Here is a 15,854-nt window from a genome sequence, read left to right as displayed (position 1 = left end):
ATACTTTGCTGAGCTTCAGTCAGAGTATGGAATCCTGAAAATATTTAGTCACTTGCTCTACGTCAAACAGTGCTCTGGTCATACAGCATCAGCAGCCCACACAGGGAAGCAGCCAATCCCTCCTAGTCGCTGTGCAGACATCAACTCAAATCCTTTTTCTCTGTCCTCACTATCAGTCTTTAAGCATTTCCTCAGATGCCGTAGTTGACTTCAACAACCAAATGATTCATATCCTTACAAATCTTTATAACGAGTTTTGAGAAGATTGTAGCTCAGGTTGAGGTTTTGGATGTAGGTTTGCTCGCTGAGCTGAAAGGTTCATTTCCAGATGTTTCCTTACCTTACTAGGTAACATCTTCAGTGGACCTCAGCATGCAAACCTACATCCAAATCGTTATAACATTTTGGCTTCCTCTTATGTATACACACCTGGTACAAATCTTAAAATTTAAACCTGTATAACCATGAGATACAGTTGCTGTTTGCAGAGAGACAAGGGACCAGTTGGCTGCCCTCATATACAGAGCTAACTGAAGTTAGCAGCCTGAAGATACAGCATTTGAACCAATGTATCTGTCAGTGGCATCAACTAACAAACAGGTGCAAAGAACCTTCAGTCTTTCTGAAGCATAATCCAATGAGTGTTTCCACGGGGATCCCCCCTTCAACTCCAATAAAATACTGCCTTGCAGCTTGCAAGTTGTTGATCCAACTCCCCTCAATGAATCCATGCTGTAAATATCACCAATACTGTCCTCTCTAACAATACACCAATGGCCTCTTGTACACTTAAAGCAACAGGAGGGAACAGAACTGGTGAAATTCTAGAACTTGAAAGCCCAACATCATTAAGAATCCCAAATCTGACACTAAAAAGGACTAAACCTTTCTGGCCTTTGTCAGTTGAGAGCTGCACCACCTCCAATGACCAGCAGGTGGTAGTGATATGCCCTACAATGGATTTGAATGAACGGTGGAGACAAATTGTACACAGACGTGCCATGGGATTCCCAACATCCCACTCCTGTTGCAAGAGGCTTCACTATGTTCCCTGCCATACAAACTACCAAAAAGAACACAGGGTGAAAGCCAGGTGACAGTCAACCTAACGTCCCAAACCCACTCAACGGGCCTGGTTAATATCATGCAGTCACCTGCTTGTCAAAGCCAGGGCACCAGAGTCCCACACAACCAACAGTGAGAGCTTTCAGGGAGTCCTTACACCAGGCCCAGAGATTTGATTTTCCGATATTGAAAATCAATGAGCTGAGACATAAGTGCAATCTTGGGACAGTACAGAACAGAGGGAGGCTGCAATGGCCTGTCGGCCCAGTTGAGAGAGACAAGAGGAAGCCACTTCAGCTAGCTCCTCAGGCTAGTTCCTCCATTCAAATGGATCTGCCTGATCTGCATCAGAACTCTGCAACTTGGTTTGCCGCCTGTAATACCCAAAGATCTGTGAATCTATCTTTGTTAGATTTCAAAGTGATCTCCAGCCTTTTGGGGAAGAGAGTTCCACACTTCCATTTCCTGACATCATCCTGGCTCTGATGTCATCAATAACTCCCAATATTCTGCATCTTCTCCCCTGAAAAACAATTTTTTTCTCTCTCGCTCACCTCTTCCACTGCTTTCATCATCTGAAGCATTGCAATGAGATCAGCCCTTAAAATCTTTCACAGAGAACATAAGTCTATCCCCTGAAAATCAACTACTTTAGCCTCCTGCATCATTCTCATATATCCTTCTCGTCCAGAACTGTGAGGGAAACAGAGCTGCAAACATACTCAGGGTTAAAGAGCTTGAGCAATTAATCCTGCTGAGTGTTTGCCCCGTGGAGCAGTTTGAACATTCAGTCCTGTATTTCTGAAATGGCAAGACATGCTGCTGGAATGAAACAGAAAACCAAATTTCTCATCAACTGCACTATGATGATGTACGTGAAAACTAGACAGCAACCACCTGGCAGAGATCTTGGGTGCTGAACTGTAGGAGATCCATAGAAAGTGAAGAGGCTGCTTTTTAAAAAAAAATTGACAGTTTCTTTTAAAGGCAATTCAATGTCCGACATTTAAAAAAAAACAAGCTGAAGTGGACAGAGAAAGTGAATTAACCTCCTTACTTGTTGAGGAGATCATCAGCATCAGGTACAGGCAAAGCAGGGTCCTCAGAGCCAGCAGCAGGCACAGTCGTGACAGTGCTGAGGGATGGAAACAGAAACAGACACAGACAGAGGGAAAAAAAAAGAGACAGACAGACACAGAGACAGTGAGAGAGAGAGACATAAGAATCAAAAGCAAAACAGAAAAGGGAAAAATACAGGGGGTAGGAGGAAAGAGAATGGATTAGAAGGTTGAAGAACAATGGGGATTGAAAAGACAGCATTCAGCACAGTTCTGTTATCAATGCCATTTAGTGATCAAAACTAGAAGCTGTATTGAAGTGTTAATATGAGCCTGAGTTGTTAATCTTACAGGAAGGAGGTTGCATGCACCTAAAAGCCAAGTGAGCTAAAAATAAGGAACACGTGCTTGATAATGTTTAATTACATGACTAATGCACAAATTTGCACACACAGACATACACACACACACAATATTCCAGAATAAGTCTCTGGCTGAATTTGCTCTCTATAGCCTCAAACAAAATGAAGCCCTGATTTAGGTCAACCCAGCTTCATTCCTCAATATCAACATTCCTCAATATCAACTCCTGAATGATATGTTGTGATACAGCTACAGCTCAATATCAGCTACAGCTCAATATCAGCTACAGCTCAATATCAGCTACAGCTCAATATCAACTCCTGAATGATATGTTGTGATACAGCTACATAGATCTGGCACCCAGAGAGAAAAAAAAACAAGAAAAAACATTTAGAGTAAAGCCATGTGGATTAAGATCGCAGATTGATGTTCTGGCCCCTACAGAATGAGGTGGGTATCAGCTTTAATCAATTTTCTTTGCAGAGTTAGCAGATCGCAGGGCTCAAAAAGTTTCGTGCAAGAATTAAGGAACTCTTTTCTCACTTAATACAGACCACACAACTCCATGCTGTGTCTGACTAAAACATGGATGCTTTCACGGATGCACAACGTATTTTTACTAAGTGACATCCAATTTCAAATTTACTGGCAGCAAGTATTTTGTTCTTCACTGTGACAATAGGGTGATAATGAACAAACTGGGATCATCGCCTTACATTTCCTCAACAGAAACCTACTCTATTAATCAGGCTTAGGCCTGCAATTTCATGGCTCACCAGGCTATCTTACACTGTACTAGCCCAGTTGGGTCCCAAAGTCACATCCAGGGCAGTGATTGTTGACAACGTACATATTCACTAAAGATGGAACACAGCTGACCTTGGTGAATCAACAACAAATTTGCATTTATACAGCATTTTTCATGTAGTAAAGGACTTCAAAGTCTCACAGGAGTGTTACCAAACCAAAATACGACGGAACAGTGTGGGCTACTCAGGCAGATGACAAAAAAGATGCAATTTTCACAGAAGCTTCTTAAAAAGAGGTGTATGAGGAGGAAATTCCATAGCCTAGGCCCAGGCAGCTGAAGGGACAACCACTAATGAAGGAGTAATGGAGATCAGGTCTGTGCTGGAGGAATCAAAAAGGATGCAACACATTCAGCCCATTGTGTCCATGGCAGCTTTGGTTCTTTTGTCTTTATTAAGTTTCTCCTCTGGTTCTTGACCTTTCTGCCAATGGAACAGTTTCTGACCAAATACGATTTTGAAAAACTTGATCAACTCTGCTCTCAATCTTCTCCCATCACTTCTGCCCACTAGGGAGCTGCCTCCCCACTATGAAAAACTGGAGGAAAATTATTTTCAAAAAAACTTTTAAACACAGCTTTGTGTTCACGTCTCAAAACAATTCAGAATGGATTCCTAGTCCTTTGTTGCCCCTCATCTATCCCAGAAAACTCTCCAACAGACCGCAGCATTATCAGAACAGGTGCTAGTTAGAAGAATATGCTGGCTTTGTCAAAACTTGTACACACCATTCAAAAAGACAAATCACAGAACAAAGTTGCCTATTTGATGCAGAGATCGTGGGTTGCATAGCTGGAGGTGATTACACCGGTAGGAAGGGTAAGGCCACAGATCAAGAAAGCTTGCTCTTTATCATCAATGGTGGCCGAGAGGGGCTACAGTTATGCTGAGCCAGTGGCTAAAGGTCCACACTAGGGCAACATTTAAACAGCTTAGTTCATGGTCCATCACGTTACACAATGGAATGTGGGTGATGAGGGGAGGAAACAGTCACCTGTCTCCCACTCCACTGGCCTAATCCATACGCTAAGGAAATTCTCCTGTCAGGTCATAGAGATGTACAGCATGGAAACAGACCCTTCGGTCCAACCCGTCCATGCTGACCAGATTTCCCAACCCAATCTAGTCCCACCTGCCAGCACCTGGCCCATATCCCTCCAAGCTGAAAATGTGTTGCTGGAAAAGCGCAGCAGGTCAGGCAGCATCCAAGGAACAGGAAATTCGACGTTTCGGGCATAAGCCCTTCCTATTCATATTCCCATCCAAATGCCTTTTAAATGTTGTAATTGTACCAGCCTCCACTGCTTCCTCCGGCAGCTCATTCCATACACGTACCACTGTGCCTTACTGGTAGATTCCTTTTTAAAGTGGGATGCAAAAGGTCAGGAACAATCATAGCTGAGAAATATCACCATTTCTGCATCACATTCCCCCAGGCTAGTCAGTCAAAGAATTTCAAAAGTCTTGAAATCCAATCGGAATTTTCCCAGTCTTCAAATGAATCCCTGTCAATGGCTCCCTCTACAAGACTGACACCCCAATGGCTTACATTGAAGAAAAAAATATCTTTGAGACCTGAAATGTCACAAAAGCCAAAGTGGATTTGGTAGTAAATACCAGAGGGTTTCCATCTCTTCTCTTCAAACACAAGTAATACAAAGCCTGAGTGCTCAAGCATCAATTCCACAGTCTGCACTCTTCTCAGTCAGGGAATTAGTCAGGACCTTTATCTAGAACTTGACTCAAACAAGGTTGTCCAGGATTTCTACTTCTGATTTATATTGGAGAACAGGAGACCATCAGCGAGGAGGAAGAGGACAAGCCTGCTGTTGGCTCCAATTCTCTTCATGAAGTAGCAGCCCACTGGCATTTGCATGCTCAGAATGAATGGCCTTTGGTCACTCAGGGTGACTGGAATCTGTGAATGAGTAGTCAAATATGAACATCAATCCTTCAGAAGTGTAGGGCAGAAAAATAGGAGAAGGAGAAAAAGGTGTTAATTATGAAGCAAGGTGTAGCAATGATAAGTAGTGACTGGTGATGCTACAATGTCAAAAGATTCCTTGTGTACAGGTGGCAAAGAGGGAGAAAGAGGGGGAGAGGGAGAGAGAGAGAGAGAGGGAGGGAGAGAGAGAGGGGGAGAAGGAAAGAGAATGAATGGCGAGGAAGTTAAATGCTAAGTTTTCTCAAAGTCTATTTTCATATTTTGTGATTCAAGAATTCTGTACAAGAGTTTGAGCATGAAAGTGAAGTGAAGCAAGAGTCTCGAAGGAAGAGGCTGGGATGGCCCTGTTACTAGCTACGGTGTGGAGGAGATAGAAATTATTATATAAATGTGTGCGCTATGCATCAACCTTCACAGTAAGAAACAACAATTACGGAGTTCAAATAGGTAAAGACAGAACCTCCAGATCGCAATCACTAATAAGTGATAATTCAATGAGAAAATGGAGATGGTCATCAATGGACAGGGCAAGGGATTTTGGTTTACTTTGAGCAAATTTTGTTCAATTTTACACACCGCAATGGGAACTTAGAATTAGAAGCTCCTGGTGAATAAAAATGCTAGCTTCTGACAGACAAAAATCACTTGTCCTAACCAGCTTCATTTTCATCAGATAACACCAACCATTCACTGAACTGAAATTAGAAAACTTGCACAAATCACCAAATGGTGCACTCCATGCTCTGAACAAATCAAACATGATTACAACTCCATGCAGAACTGCAGACAGCTTGGCATTTGAGTCACCTCAAAACCTTGAAGCAGACTGGGTGATATGAACATGACGATAAGACAGTCATTTCAGTGGTCACACACACACACACACACACCCCCCCCCCAAAGTACTACCACATTAATTTGGCAATCAGACATAATCCTGTTATTTTACATGAAATATATACTGCATTCCATAGAGACTAATGGGTTGAAGTCTTACTTCATACTAGCAAAAAGACATTTTGAACAAACCAGATTTTAATTTATGCACAGGATGTGGGCATTATTATCTGCCTTACTTGTTACAGAGCCTTACTTGGCCACTTCGGAAGGTACCTGCTACATAGGCATGGGAATGGAGTCACACACAGGCCAAGATTGCAAATTTCCTTCCCTCAAAGTAAATTGAATGGTGAATAATTCAGGCTTTTCATTGTATCCACCAAATAATGGCTGCATTACATATCACTAACATTCAGAACAGAACAAAGTTCCTTTGATATTCCTGTTAGCCAGCTTAAAAATAAATTTTGAACTGATGCGTAAAAAAACATTGATACGACTATACAGGCAATTGAAATGTTTGTAATTAAAAGTTATAAAGGTCGTCTCCTGTCGAGACACTTCCAACACTGCAGGTAAAGTGAAATGCAGGAATGTGTCTTTGTGCTGTATATATTTGGAGTAAAAACAACATTCTCTTTTGAACCCTGGACTGTTTCAGAGCTGGGGATGGATGGAGTTTAGACAGTTCAGCTCAACTCAGTAATACACGGCTTACTCTGCACCCAGGGTTGCGTCCACCAGCAACGATGCAGGGCTCTCACCCGGCAGATCCAAGCTTCTGCACAATCCCAAATCACAGGCAAGCGTGCAGAGGAACAGAAAAGAGGACAAACTGAATCACAAAGCAACCACCACACAAACTATTCAAAGGTCAAGTCACAGGGTTTTTGCCTTCAAATATTTTACAACAGTTTAGAAAAAGCAATTTGTGCACATAGTGAGGAGCATTACATTTGCCTGTCATGAGCACTCAGCATGAGGTACTCCTAATGCCACACAATAGATTAGAGTGCAGCTCCTGCCCACACTACCACATCAAGCACTCCTGATTCATATGCTGCATATTTTAGGTATAGCGAAAAGTTCCCTCAAGACTTGAGCAACAGGGTCAGAAGATTTCCCTGTACCACAGCAAGAAACATTTTTTCTGCTCCAGTTAGTACATGATCTATTTGGATACAACTGTCATTTTATGTCAAGCCAGGGCCTGTGGACATCTTCTGGCCTGACTCAAGACTGACCAAACATATTTGTATTAAGACCAACTGGAGACAACACCCAATGCATCTGGTCCAAGAAAGAACTGTACTTGGGTTCCAGAAGTGACAGAAGTCTATTATCCCTGTCAGGGGTCAGATTGGAATACTAAAATACAGGTTCCTCTATTACCCATGTATTTTGCTCCAAGTGCAACACCACGTGGCAGGTTAGCTGTTACAAGATTAACCGATGAAGGGAAAATGGAAAGGCCAATGATCATTCTTGCCTCTAGTAAAACGTTCACATCAAACTCAGACTGCTAGCATGAAATAAAAGCAGAAAATGCTTAAAATGTTCAGCAGCATTTATGGCAGCACCTGTGGGGACAGAAACAGGATTAATAGGTTCTTATCAAAATCAGGGATGTGAAATGTTAATTTAGAATTAGAACATTCGGCTCTTCAAAACTGTTCTGACATGCTATGCAAGCGTGCATGATCTGGTTATGATCAGACTCACCTTCCTGTCCCCCACCTTCCCTCCAGAGCCCTGGACTCTCACACCTATCAAGATTCCAACTCTCCCTTGAATAAGTTCAATGTCTGAGCTTCTACTGGTTTTGGCAGAACAGAATTCCACAGACTTACAAAAAAATTTGTTTTCATCTCTATCAAACGGGATATCTCTTGGATCATGAGCATAGGAACAGAAATAGACCATTTGAGTGCTCTGCAATTTAATGAGATTGTGGCTGATCTAATAATCCTCAACTCCACTTATCTGCCTTTTCCCCACAACCCTCAATTCCCTTACTAATTAAATATCTCAGCCTTGAACATAATTAAATGACCAGCTGTCTGCGGTGAACAGTCCCACAAATCAACCATCCTCAGAAAATATTGTCTTAAATGGATGTTTTACTGAGATTACACTGTCTCATCCCAGACTTGCCTAGAAAGGGGAAATAACAGGGTGGAAGTGGAGAGGTTAAGTCTCCCAAAACTTTAAAAATAAGACCTTAAAACTGTGTCCCCTAATTCTAGTCTTCCCCATACAAGGGGGCATTTCCCAACCCCTTTATTTCTTTCCCTATGGAGGTGCAGTACATCAGGCTTTTGTTTTAACTGCAGGTTTACCATGTCTGGAGAATGCTGCTTCTGTTAGCATGAATTCTGCTTAAGACTGCTATAAGGGCTCTAAGTGGAACAGATTTCGGGTAGCGAGATTCACTTCAAATGTCTGCTGCTGAGTTTGAAGTTGGCTGCCCTCTCTCTAAGAGAATCCCTGTTTTGTACATACCCTTTGAAAACTCTTAAGCAAGAGTGGATAAAAAGCAGACAAAATTGTTGCTTCATCTTTCAATCTGAAAAAGGCAAGTGCTTTGCAAACACAAGCATTGTAATTAGCCATTACCTACCAAAATGATCAGAATCATTTTAACACACTTCACAGAACAAATTGCATTATTGTTATCATGAGAGCAAACGTGGCTGCCATTATTGGTGCACAAGGGTCCCAACCCAAAAAAAGGTGATCAACACTACCACAGAGGAGTTTAAATATCTCAACTGACAGTATTGCACTGGGATGCCAGTTTAGATTGTGAAGTACAATTTGTATCCAGTCCTCACTCAAGAGATGCAAGTGCAATCAAACTGGGTCTTTACAATTCTTCTTTACATGCTCGAGTTATTAGCACTGAATAGTGACTGTATCATTGGGTTGCATACATGTGAGTTACAGCTGTATTGTTGGGGGGGGGTCAGGGAGAAAAATCACTGAGTTCTGACACACATTGGGAGAAGAACTTACTCTCATGCAAAAATCTTGGGAGTTCACAGGGTTTCTGTCTCTCACACCCCATGGTTCATCAAAGCCTCAGCTTCTTCTGGAACTATTCCACAATCACAAGGCAATAACCACAAGTCAACCATTGGTCCAAGCCAGCTAACAATTCTCATTGCACATCTGATCTGATGGCTTGCAACATCAGATGCATGCTCAGTCCCATCTCGTGTGCTGAAGTAGCTCTGCCCAAACTAATGTAGGGATCATATTTGGAGGTGAGCTGTATGCCACATACTCAGTTTTGTATTTTATTTCTAAACAACATATACAAACACTTTGAACAAAACCATGTTGTAATTATTGCATTAAAGCAGCTCCTCAGTGCACAAAATACGACCTGTACAATACCAGCACTACCACACCAGTTGGATTATAATTACTTTGTGCCCCAGTTGCAAGCCCAAAGGACAGGTGACATCAAAGCTGCCCACTTACCGGGAGAAGTTGTCTTCAGATCCAGGCGCCAAGGCACCCGTTGCGGGCACTGCATCAGAAAACACATCCACCAACAGGCTACCTCCACTGGCAGGAGCACTCTTCAGACCCAGGAGGTCAGCAGAAGGGGAGGGCGTGGACTGGAAGAGGAGCAAATATGACCAAGGTACAACACAGTCAGAAATCATTCCAGAAGCTCTCTGTACATTTATCAAAATAATCACAGATGGCCACAGTGGGCCATTTCGCCCTAAGTATGAAATTGAGGATTATCAGGTCAGCCATGTTCCTGCCGAACAGACCACATTTGCTCCTACATTTAATGGTCCAGAGCTATAGGGGTGGAGTGGATTGGTCTGCACTTGAATTAAAGAAATGTGGGGAAACAGCATGCCAGTGAATGAATGATCAATCTACTGATTTAGTTTGCAGGGAGACTGTGGAACTGAATCATATTGATTCAGTCAGATGCAAACTGGATAGATTTCATTCTTTGGGGAATCTGGCATCTGAAATTCTCAAGATGTATGGTGAGTGCAGCTTGGGAGTGACCTGTGGTTCCCAAAGCTCTTCATTATCGGAGGCTTTTGTCTCATTGTGTGGTTCTGCTGCAGACTTGTTAACAGCTCCATTTATGCCCGTACTGTGTGTCTAGTGGTTACATTGTTTTTAAACTAGATTTCTACAGCCAAGGTGACTCACTTTCTAACTTGTCAGCATCCCGAGAAATTAGACACATTCATTCTTTCAAAAGAGACACAGAAAACACCAGGATGCTATGGGTCCAGCAGCATCTCTGGAAATGTAAAAGAAGTTCAGATTTGTGGCCTGAACCAAACGCTGAAAGAAGGACCAGTTTCTTTTAACCAGGTCACTTTTGTTTTCAGTTCAGATTTCCAGCCGCAGTTTGTGCGTGTGTAAGTGTCTGTGGGCAAGGTTCCTTTTTCTGCATTGTCATTCCTTTCCTTCACAACTCACCTTCAGCATGCACAGACAGAGGTGGTTTTCCTGTCACTGCATACCATTTAAGAAAGGACCTTCAGCTCAGTACTTCCTCATTGCTGTATGGGAGTCTTAATCTGCATTTTATCCTAGAGAAGGACTTCCCAGAATCACATTGGTGTTGTGGCACAGGGGGAGGTAACTCAGCCAATTGCATCTGCATTGGCTTTTAAAATGAGTCTCTTTACCTAATGCCAATCCCCTATATTTTTCCTTGCACACATTTTTTTATCTGAGTAACCATCTAAAACTCTCCGAAATGTCTCAATTGAAGGTGCCTCCACACTTCCAAACAGTGCAGTTGGAAATCGAGTGCCACCCACAATCAGGCTTGTGACTGTTTGATCTGCAGTAGCCAAGACTGTACTCACCACAGTACTGGCATTGACAGCAGGCTCAACACCACCATTAACCTCAGTTTGTTCCTTCTTCCCTTCCTCCATGTCCGTCACGGTGCCTGGTCCCTTCTTTTTCTTCAGCTTTGCGAGGATGGAGGACTCCCTTTCAGGAAATGGGGGCATCTCTTCCAAGACAGTGGCCTGCAGAGGAGAGGACAGGACAGGAAGAAAAGTTACTTGGACTGGGGCTCAACTTTGATTGCTGATCACATCTTATTTACTCACCCCATTTATGCCAAAGTCAATGGCCCTTAGGTATCTTCACCCAAAATTACCAAACCAGAATTGTGAATCTTTGGCATTCGATGACAAACATTATGGCCACTCAGTTGCTGAATATATTCAGGGATCAATTTTTTGGGGGGAATTAAGGGAATCAAAGTAGTGAAAAAAGGTGGGGAAAGTAGTCGATGGAGTAGATCAGCTGTGGTCTTGTTGAATGATAGTGGAAATTTGAAGTTGCTGTTTCTGCTTCCATTTTTCATATTCTTATGTCTGCGTCTCTGAGCTTAGAGCTGGCAGATACTTTTATTGTGGAAGGCATCACAGGTAACCCTGTGCTTTCCTCTAGAGATCACTGCAAAACAATTAGATAAGGAAGCCATAATCTGCTGTCCCTTCACTTACTTACTGCAGTGCAATGGAGAGCAGCTAACACTGACTCAACCGCGGGACATTGTTTGTATTGCTCGCAAGACATACTCACTTTAGTAACTGCAAGCAAACTGTTACTGAATTTAAATGGCTCATCCAAATAATTACCCCTAAATGTGCAGCACACCTGTTTAATCCTGGCATGTGGAGTGGCAGCCTAGATTGTCTAAACAGAGTGGTGCTGGAAGCGCACAGCAGGTCAGGCAGCATCAGAGGAGCAGGGAAAATCAACGTTTCGGGCAAAAGCCTTTCATCCAGGAATCTGGATCCTGATGAATAGCCTTTGCCCAAAATGTCGATTTTCCTGCTCCTCAGATGCTGCCTGACCTGCTGTGCTTTTCCAGCACCACTCTAATTTTGACTCTAATCTCCAGCATCTGAGTCCCCACCTCAGCCTAGATTATGTGCTGAAGTCTTTTCAGTGGGACTCAAACCCACAAGTCCCAATCCTGAAACAGTCCGTTGTAACTACCCTGCAAGCAGCAACACTGAAGAAGAAAGCCGGAGGCGTGTGCTTTATACGCACCAGAACATCAGTGCTGGCAATTGAACTGAGCTTGAGGTACTCCACGGCCCTCTGCTGGAGTTCCACATCAGAGTTTCGGAGTTGGCTGTCGCTGCGCAGCACATCCTGGATGGTAGTCTTGGTCTCAGGGAACAGGTTGACAAACTTGATGTAAGAGGAGAGCAGCAGAGCACGGGTTGGAACGCTGCACAAGTGGAACTTGGAATGCAGCAAGTTGAACTGAACCAAGGGACTGGAAAGGACAGAGCAGGGAAGAATAAAATGCACATTAGAAATATTAATTGACAAGCATACCGACTGAGACAGTACAGGAAAAGACCAACTATTACTGAGCCTGTAACAGCACCTCAAACATAATGTACATTTCCCCCCTCAAACCACCCAAATTCACAACCCACAACCTAGGATAATAAAGGCAAGTCTGTCACCTGAAAGTTCTCCTCCATTACTACTTGGCCATACATCAGGCATTCCTTTGTCACTCAGAGGTCATAATTCTTGGACAACCTTCCTGACAGCACTACAAGAGTACTTCCCCCACATAGCCCACTGTCACCTGGGGGGGCAATTACAGAAGGACAATACATGCTGCTGTCCTTCTTTCTTTTAAAGTGTCCTGGGACAGACAATAGAAAACAGATGCATTGTTGCACTTCTCTCGAGATATTCTGTGCAGACACACACTTTAATAAACCACTGGGGAAATTAAGAACTGCATTTCAGTTCTGTGTTTGACTCTTAATTCATCACCATAGGAAAATCCCACTTACTATTTTAAATGTTGTGTCAATACATGTCTTGCATAAAACAAAAACAAAGATTGAGGGGAACTAAACAGTGGCCAGTCAACTTCTGTGAAGAGGCAGTTCAGTGCATCCCTTCTTTAGTCCAATAATCAATGCACAAATAATTTGACAATGTTTGTCAATATCCAGAGTTGGGATATGACAACCTTCACACGGTCTACCCTATTTTTAAATAAACGGCATCACTTCAACTAGTAGTAAGTGCAGAGACGTGGAATATGGATCACATCTGAACTGTACACAAGACAAGGGCAGTAGGCACACTGGGAGAGCACTGCTAAGTGATATACCATGGTACCTTGGGCATACAGTCATTATTTCATTCACATCAAGTCGAACACCTGACGATACCTTCACCATACAAAGTACAGTGGTCTAAGAAGGCAGCTCACCACCACCTTTTCAAGAGAGATTAGATCCAACAATAAGTGGCAGCCTTGCCAGTGACACCTCAAGATCAATCACTAATCAATCAGACTGGGGAGGGGCAGAAGCAAAGTGCTGAGCACAAATACAAACTAAAAGAAATCCCAAAAACAGGATTTACAGTGATGGAATAAAAGGTGCCCTTCCAAACCTTGAGGAAATGTAAGAGAAACTTTATTCTGGACCAGCAATTTCAGTGTTTGGTACAAGCATGAAATTAGATCAAACAATCAGCATAGGACAAATCAATTCACATTAACAAACCAGGTTAGACCACTCAATTAAATTGAGGGAACAAATCAACTTCTGACATTCAGTACACCATTACTCAGTACTGGCATAAACAAGTAAGGTGACGCTAAAAACAAAAGGCGGCCTCCCTTAAAACACCAACGGTGCCAAAGAAGGCCAGTGTGATGTTAAAGACTCCTAGTTCTTCACACACTGCAATCTCTGAGGTCACCTTATGAAAGAGCACTTTCCCACTCCACTCTGGGTAAAAATACCAATCACAAAGCTAATGGTTTCTCTCTTTTACCTTCTTCAGCTCACCTGGATCGTGGATCACCTGCAATGAGATTCCCAAATTCTCCCAAGATGTATCCACCCACTTTCACCATGTTCTCATGACAGGCTGGGGCCTGGAGTGCCTGAAGACAAAATCAGAAAGAATTTCAATTAGACAGAAATTTTGATTGCAAGATGTGGCCTTTTGCCCAAACCTCCATCTGCTCTAAATGGCTGCTTTTACACCACATCCCTTTTGTAAGTTCAATATTTTTCTGAAAGCTGTAATCAATTTAGCAATCACTGTAGCAAAGTGTTCCACGTTCTGCAAACTTCATGTTTGTTTTAGCAGTCAACTTTCCAAGCGGGGGTTATCTCAAGCCTGTGGCCTTGCATCTCTGACTAATCTACCAAAAGAAAAATGTCTCACTTGTAACTATCTTTTGTAGTTAAAATGAGAACCTAATCACAAGAATGGCTTGTGTCTTGCCAAGGCATAGTCCAGACTGTGTTGTCATTTGAACAATATTTTCAGTACACCTCAGAAAATGGAAACTCCTGCAGCAGTCAATAGAGTCATAGAGGTGTACAGCATGGAAACAGACCCTTCGGTCAAATCCGTCTATGCCGACCAGACATCCCAACCCAATCTAGTCCCACCTGCCAGCACCCAGCCCATATCCCTCCAAACCCTTCCTATTCATATACCCATCAAAATGCCTCTAAATGTTGCAATTGTATCAGCCTCTACCACTTCCTCTGGCAGCTCCTTCCATACACATACTGCCTTCAATGTGGAAAAAGTTGCCCTTTAGGTCTCTTTTATATGTTTCCCCTCTCACCCTAAACCTATGCCCCCTGGTTCTGGACTCCACTACCCCAGGGAAAAGACTTTGTCTATTTATCCTATCCATGCCCCTCATGATTTTATAAATCTCTAAGGTCACCCTTCAGCCTCCGACACTCCGGGGAAAACAGCCCCAGCATGTTCAGCCTCTCCCTATAGCTCAGATCCTCCAACCCTGGCAACATCCTTGTAAGTCTTTTCTGAACCCTTTCAAGTTTCACAACACCTTTCTGATAGGAAGGCGACCAGAACTGCACGCAATATTCCAACAGTGGCCTAACCAATGTCCTGTACAGCCGCAACATGACCTCCCAACTCCTGTACTTAATACTCTAACCAATAAAAGAAAGCATACCAAACGCCTTCTTCACAATCCTATCTACCTGCGACTCCACTTTCAAGGAGCTATGAACCTGCACTCCAAGGTCTCTTTGCTCAGCAACACTCTCTAGGACCTTACCATTAAGCGTATAAGTCATGCTAAGATTTGCTTTCCCAAATTCATCTAGTGTGGTACATGACCTTTGAGTGCTATTCCATTACAACTTTGGCTAGTTCTCGCATCCTGCCTTCCAAAATCAAGTCAACTCCATGGCCTGTACCAACGGCCCCAAAGTTTCAAAATCACTATTATCCCTGGATCAGTTATAAGGAGGGGAAAATTTTCCACTCGTGCTTAATCAACATCTTGTGCTCCATAAATTAACAAGAAAAAAATTTCCAAAATACTGCAGCGAGGAGGATGTCAGGTTCTAACAGGGGCAAGGAGAGATAACAGTGAAACGCCAAATGAGATACTGGAAGGAGCACACACAAAAAGAAAACTTGTGGAGTAGCATGACTAAAGACTATGCCAAAAATAAATTTAAGAGGTGCAGGTACTGCAGAGTTGAGATCTTGGGAGATTAGAGTAGTGGGATCAACACAGACCAGAGATTTGGAGGCAAGGAATAGGATGAAGATAATATTCTGAGGGATGGTTCACAAGGATTGGGACAACTAGGATCGTGCAGTCTCTCTCCCTCAAAGTCGCAAGTGATTGAAGATCCAGATAAAGGAGGAGCTTGAGAGGGTACTGTGGAAGGTCAGTAGGGGCAGGGTGAGAGAGAGACAGGAAAAATG

At 42.9% G+C, this 15,854-nt stretch overlaps 1 protein-coding gene across 2 annotated transcripts in view; it reads right to left on the bottom strand.

Moving 5' to 3' along the window:
* The window catches only part of ap2a1 (adaptor related protein complex 2 subunit alpha 1), a 67,222-nt gene that overhangs the window by 18,391 nt on the left and 32,977 nt on the right, over positions 1–15,854 (bottom strand). For both annotated transcript variants that reach the window (XM_060849507.1, XM_060849508.1), the window contains exons 12-15: positions 13,931–14,028; positions 12,147–12,378; positions 10,940–11,107; positions 9,567–9,706 (exon numbers count right to left, since the gene is read on the bottom strand). In XM_060849507.1, coding sequence (XP_060705490.1) covers positions 9,567–9,706; positions 10,940–11,107; positions 12,147–12,378; positions 13,931–14,028 — 638 coding nt within the window. The remainder of the gene's footprint in view (positions 1–9,566; positions 9,707–10,939; positions 11,108–12,146; positions 12,379–13,930; positions 14,029–15,854) is intronic.

Source organism: Hemiscyllium ocellatum, chromosome 33 (genome assembly GCF_020745735.1).
Source record: "Hemiscyllium ocellatum isolate sHemOce1 chromosome 33, sHemOce1.pat.X.cur, whole genome shotgun sequence".
Classification (NCBI taxonomy): Eukaryota; Metazoa; Chordata; class Chondrichthyes; order Orectolobiformes; family Hemiscylliidae; genus Hemiscyllium; species Hemiscyllium ocellatum.
The sequence above is the reverse complement of the archived record's forward strand: the minus strand, read 5'-3'. Positions and strand labels throughout refer to the sequence as shown.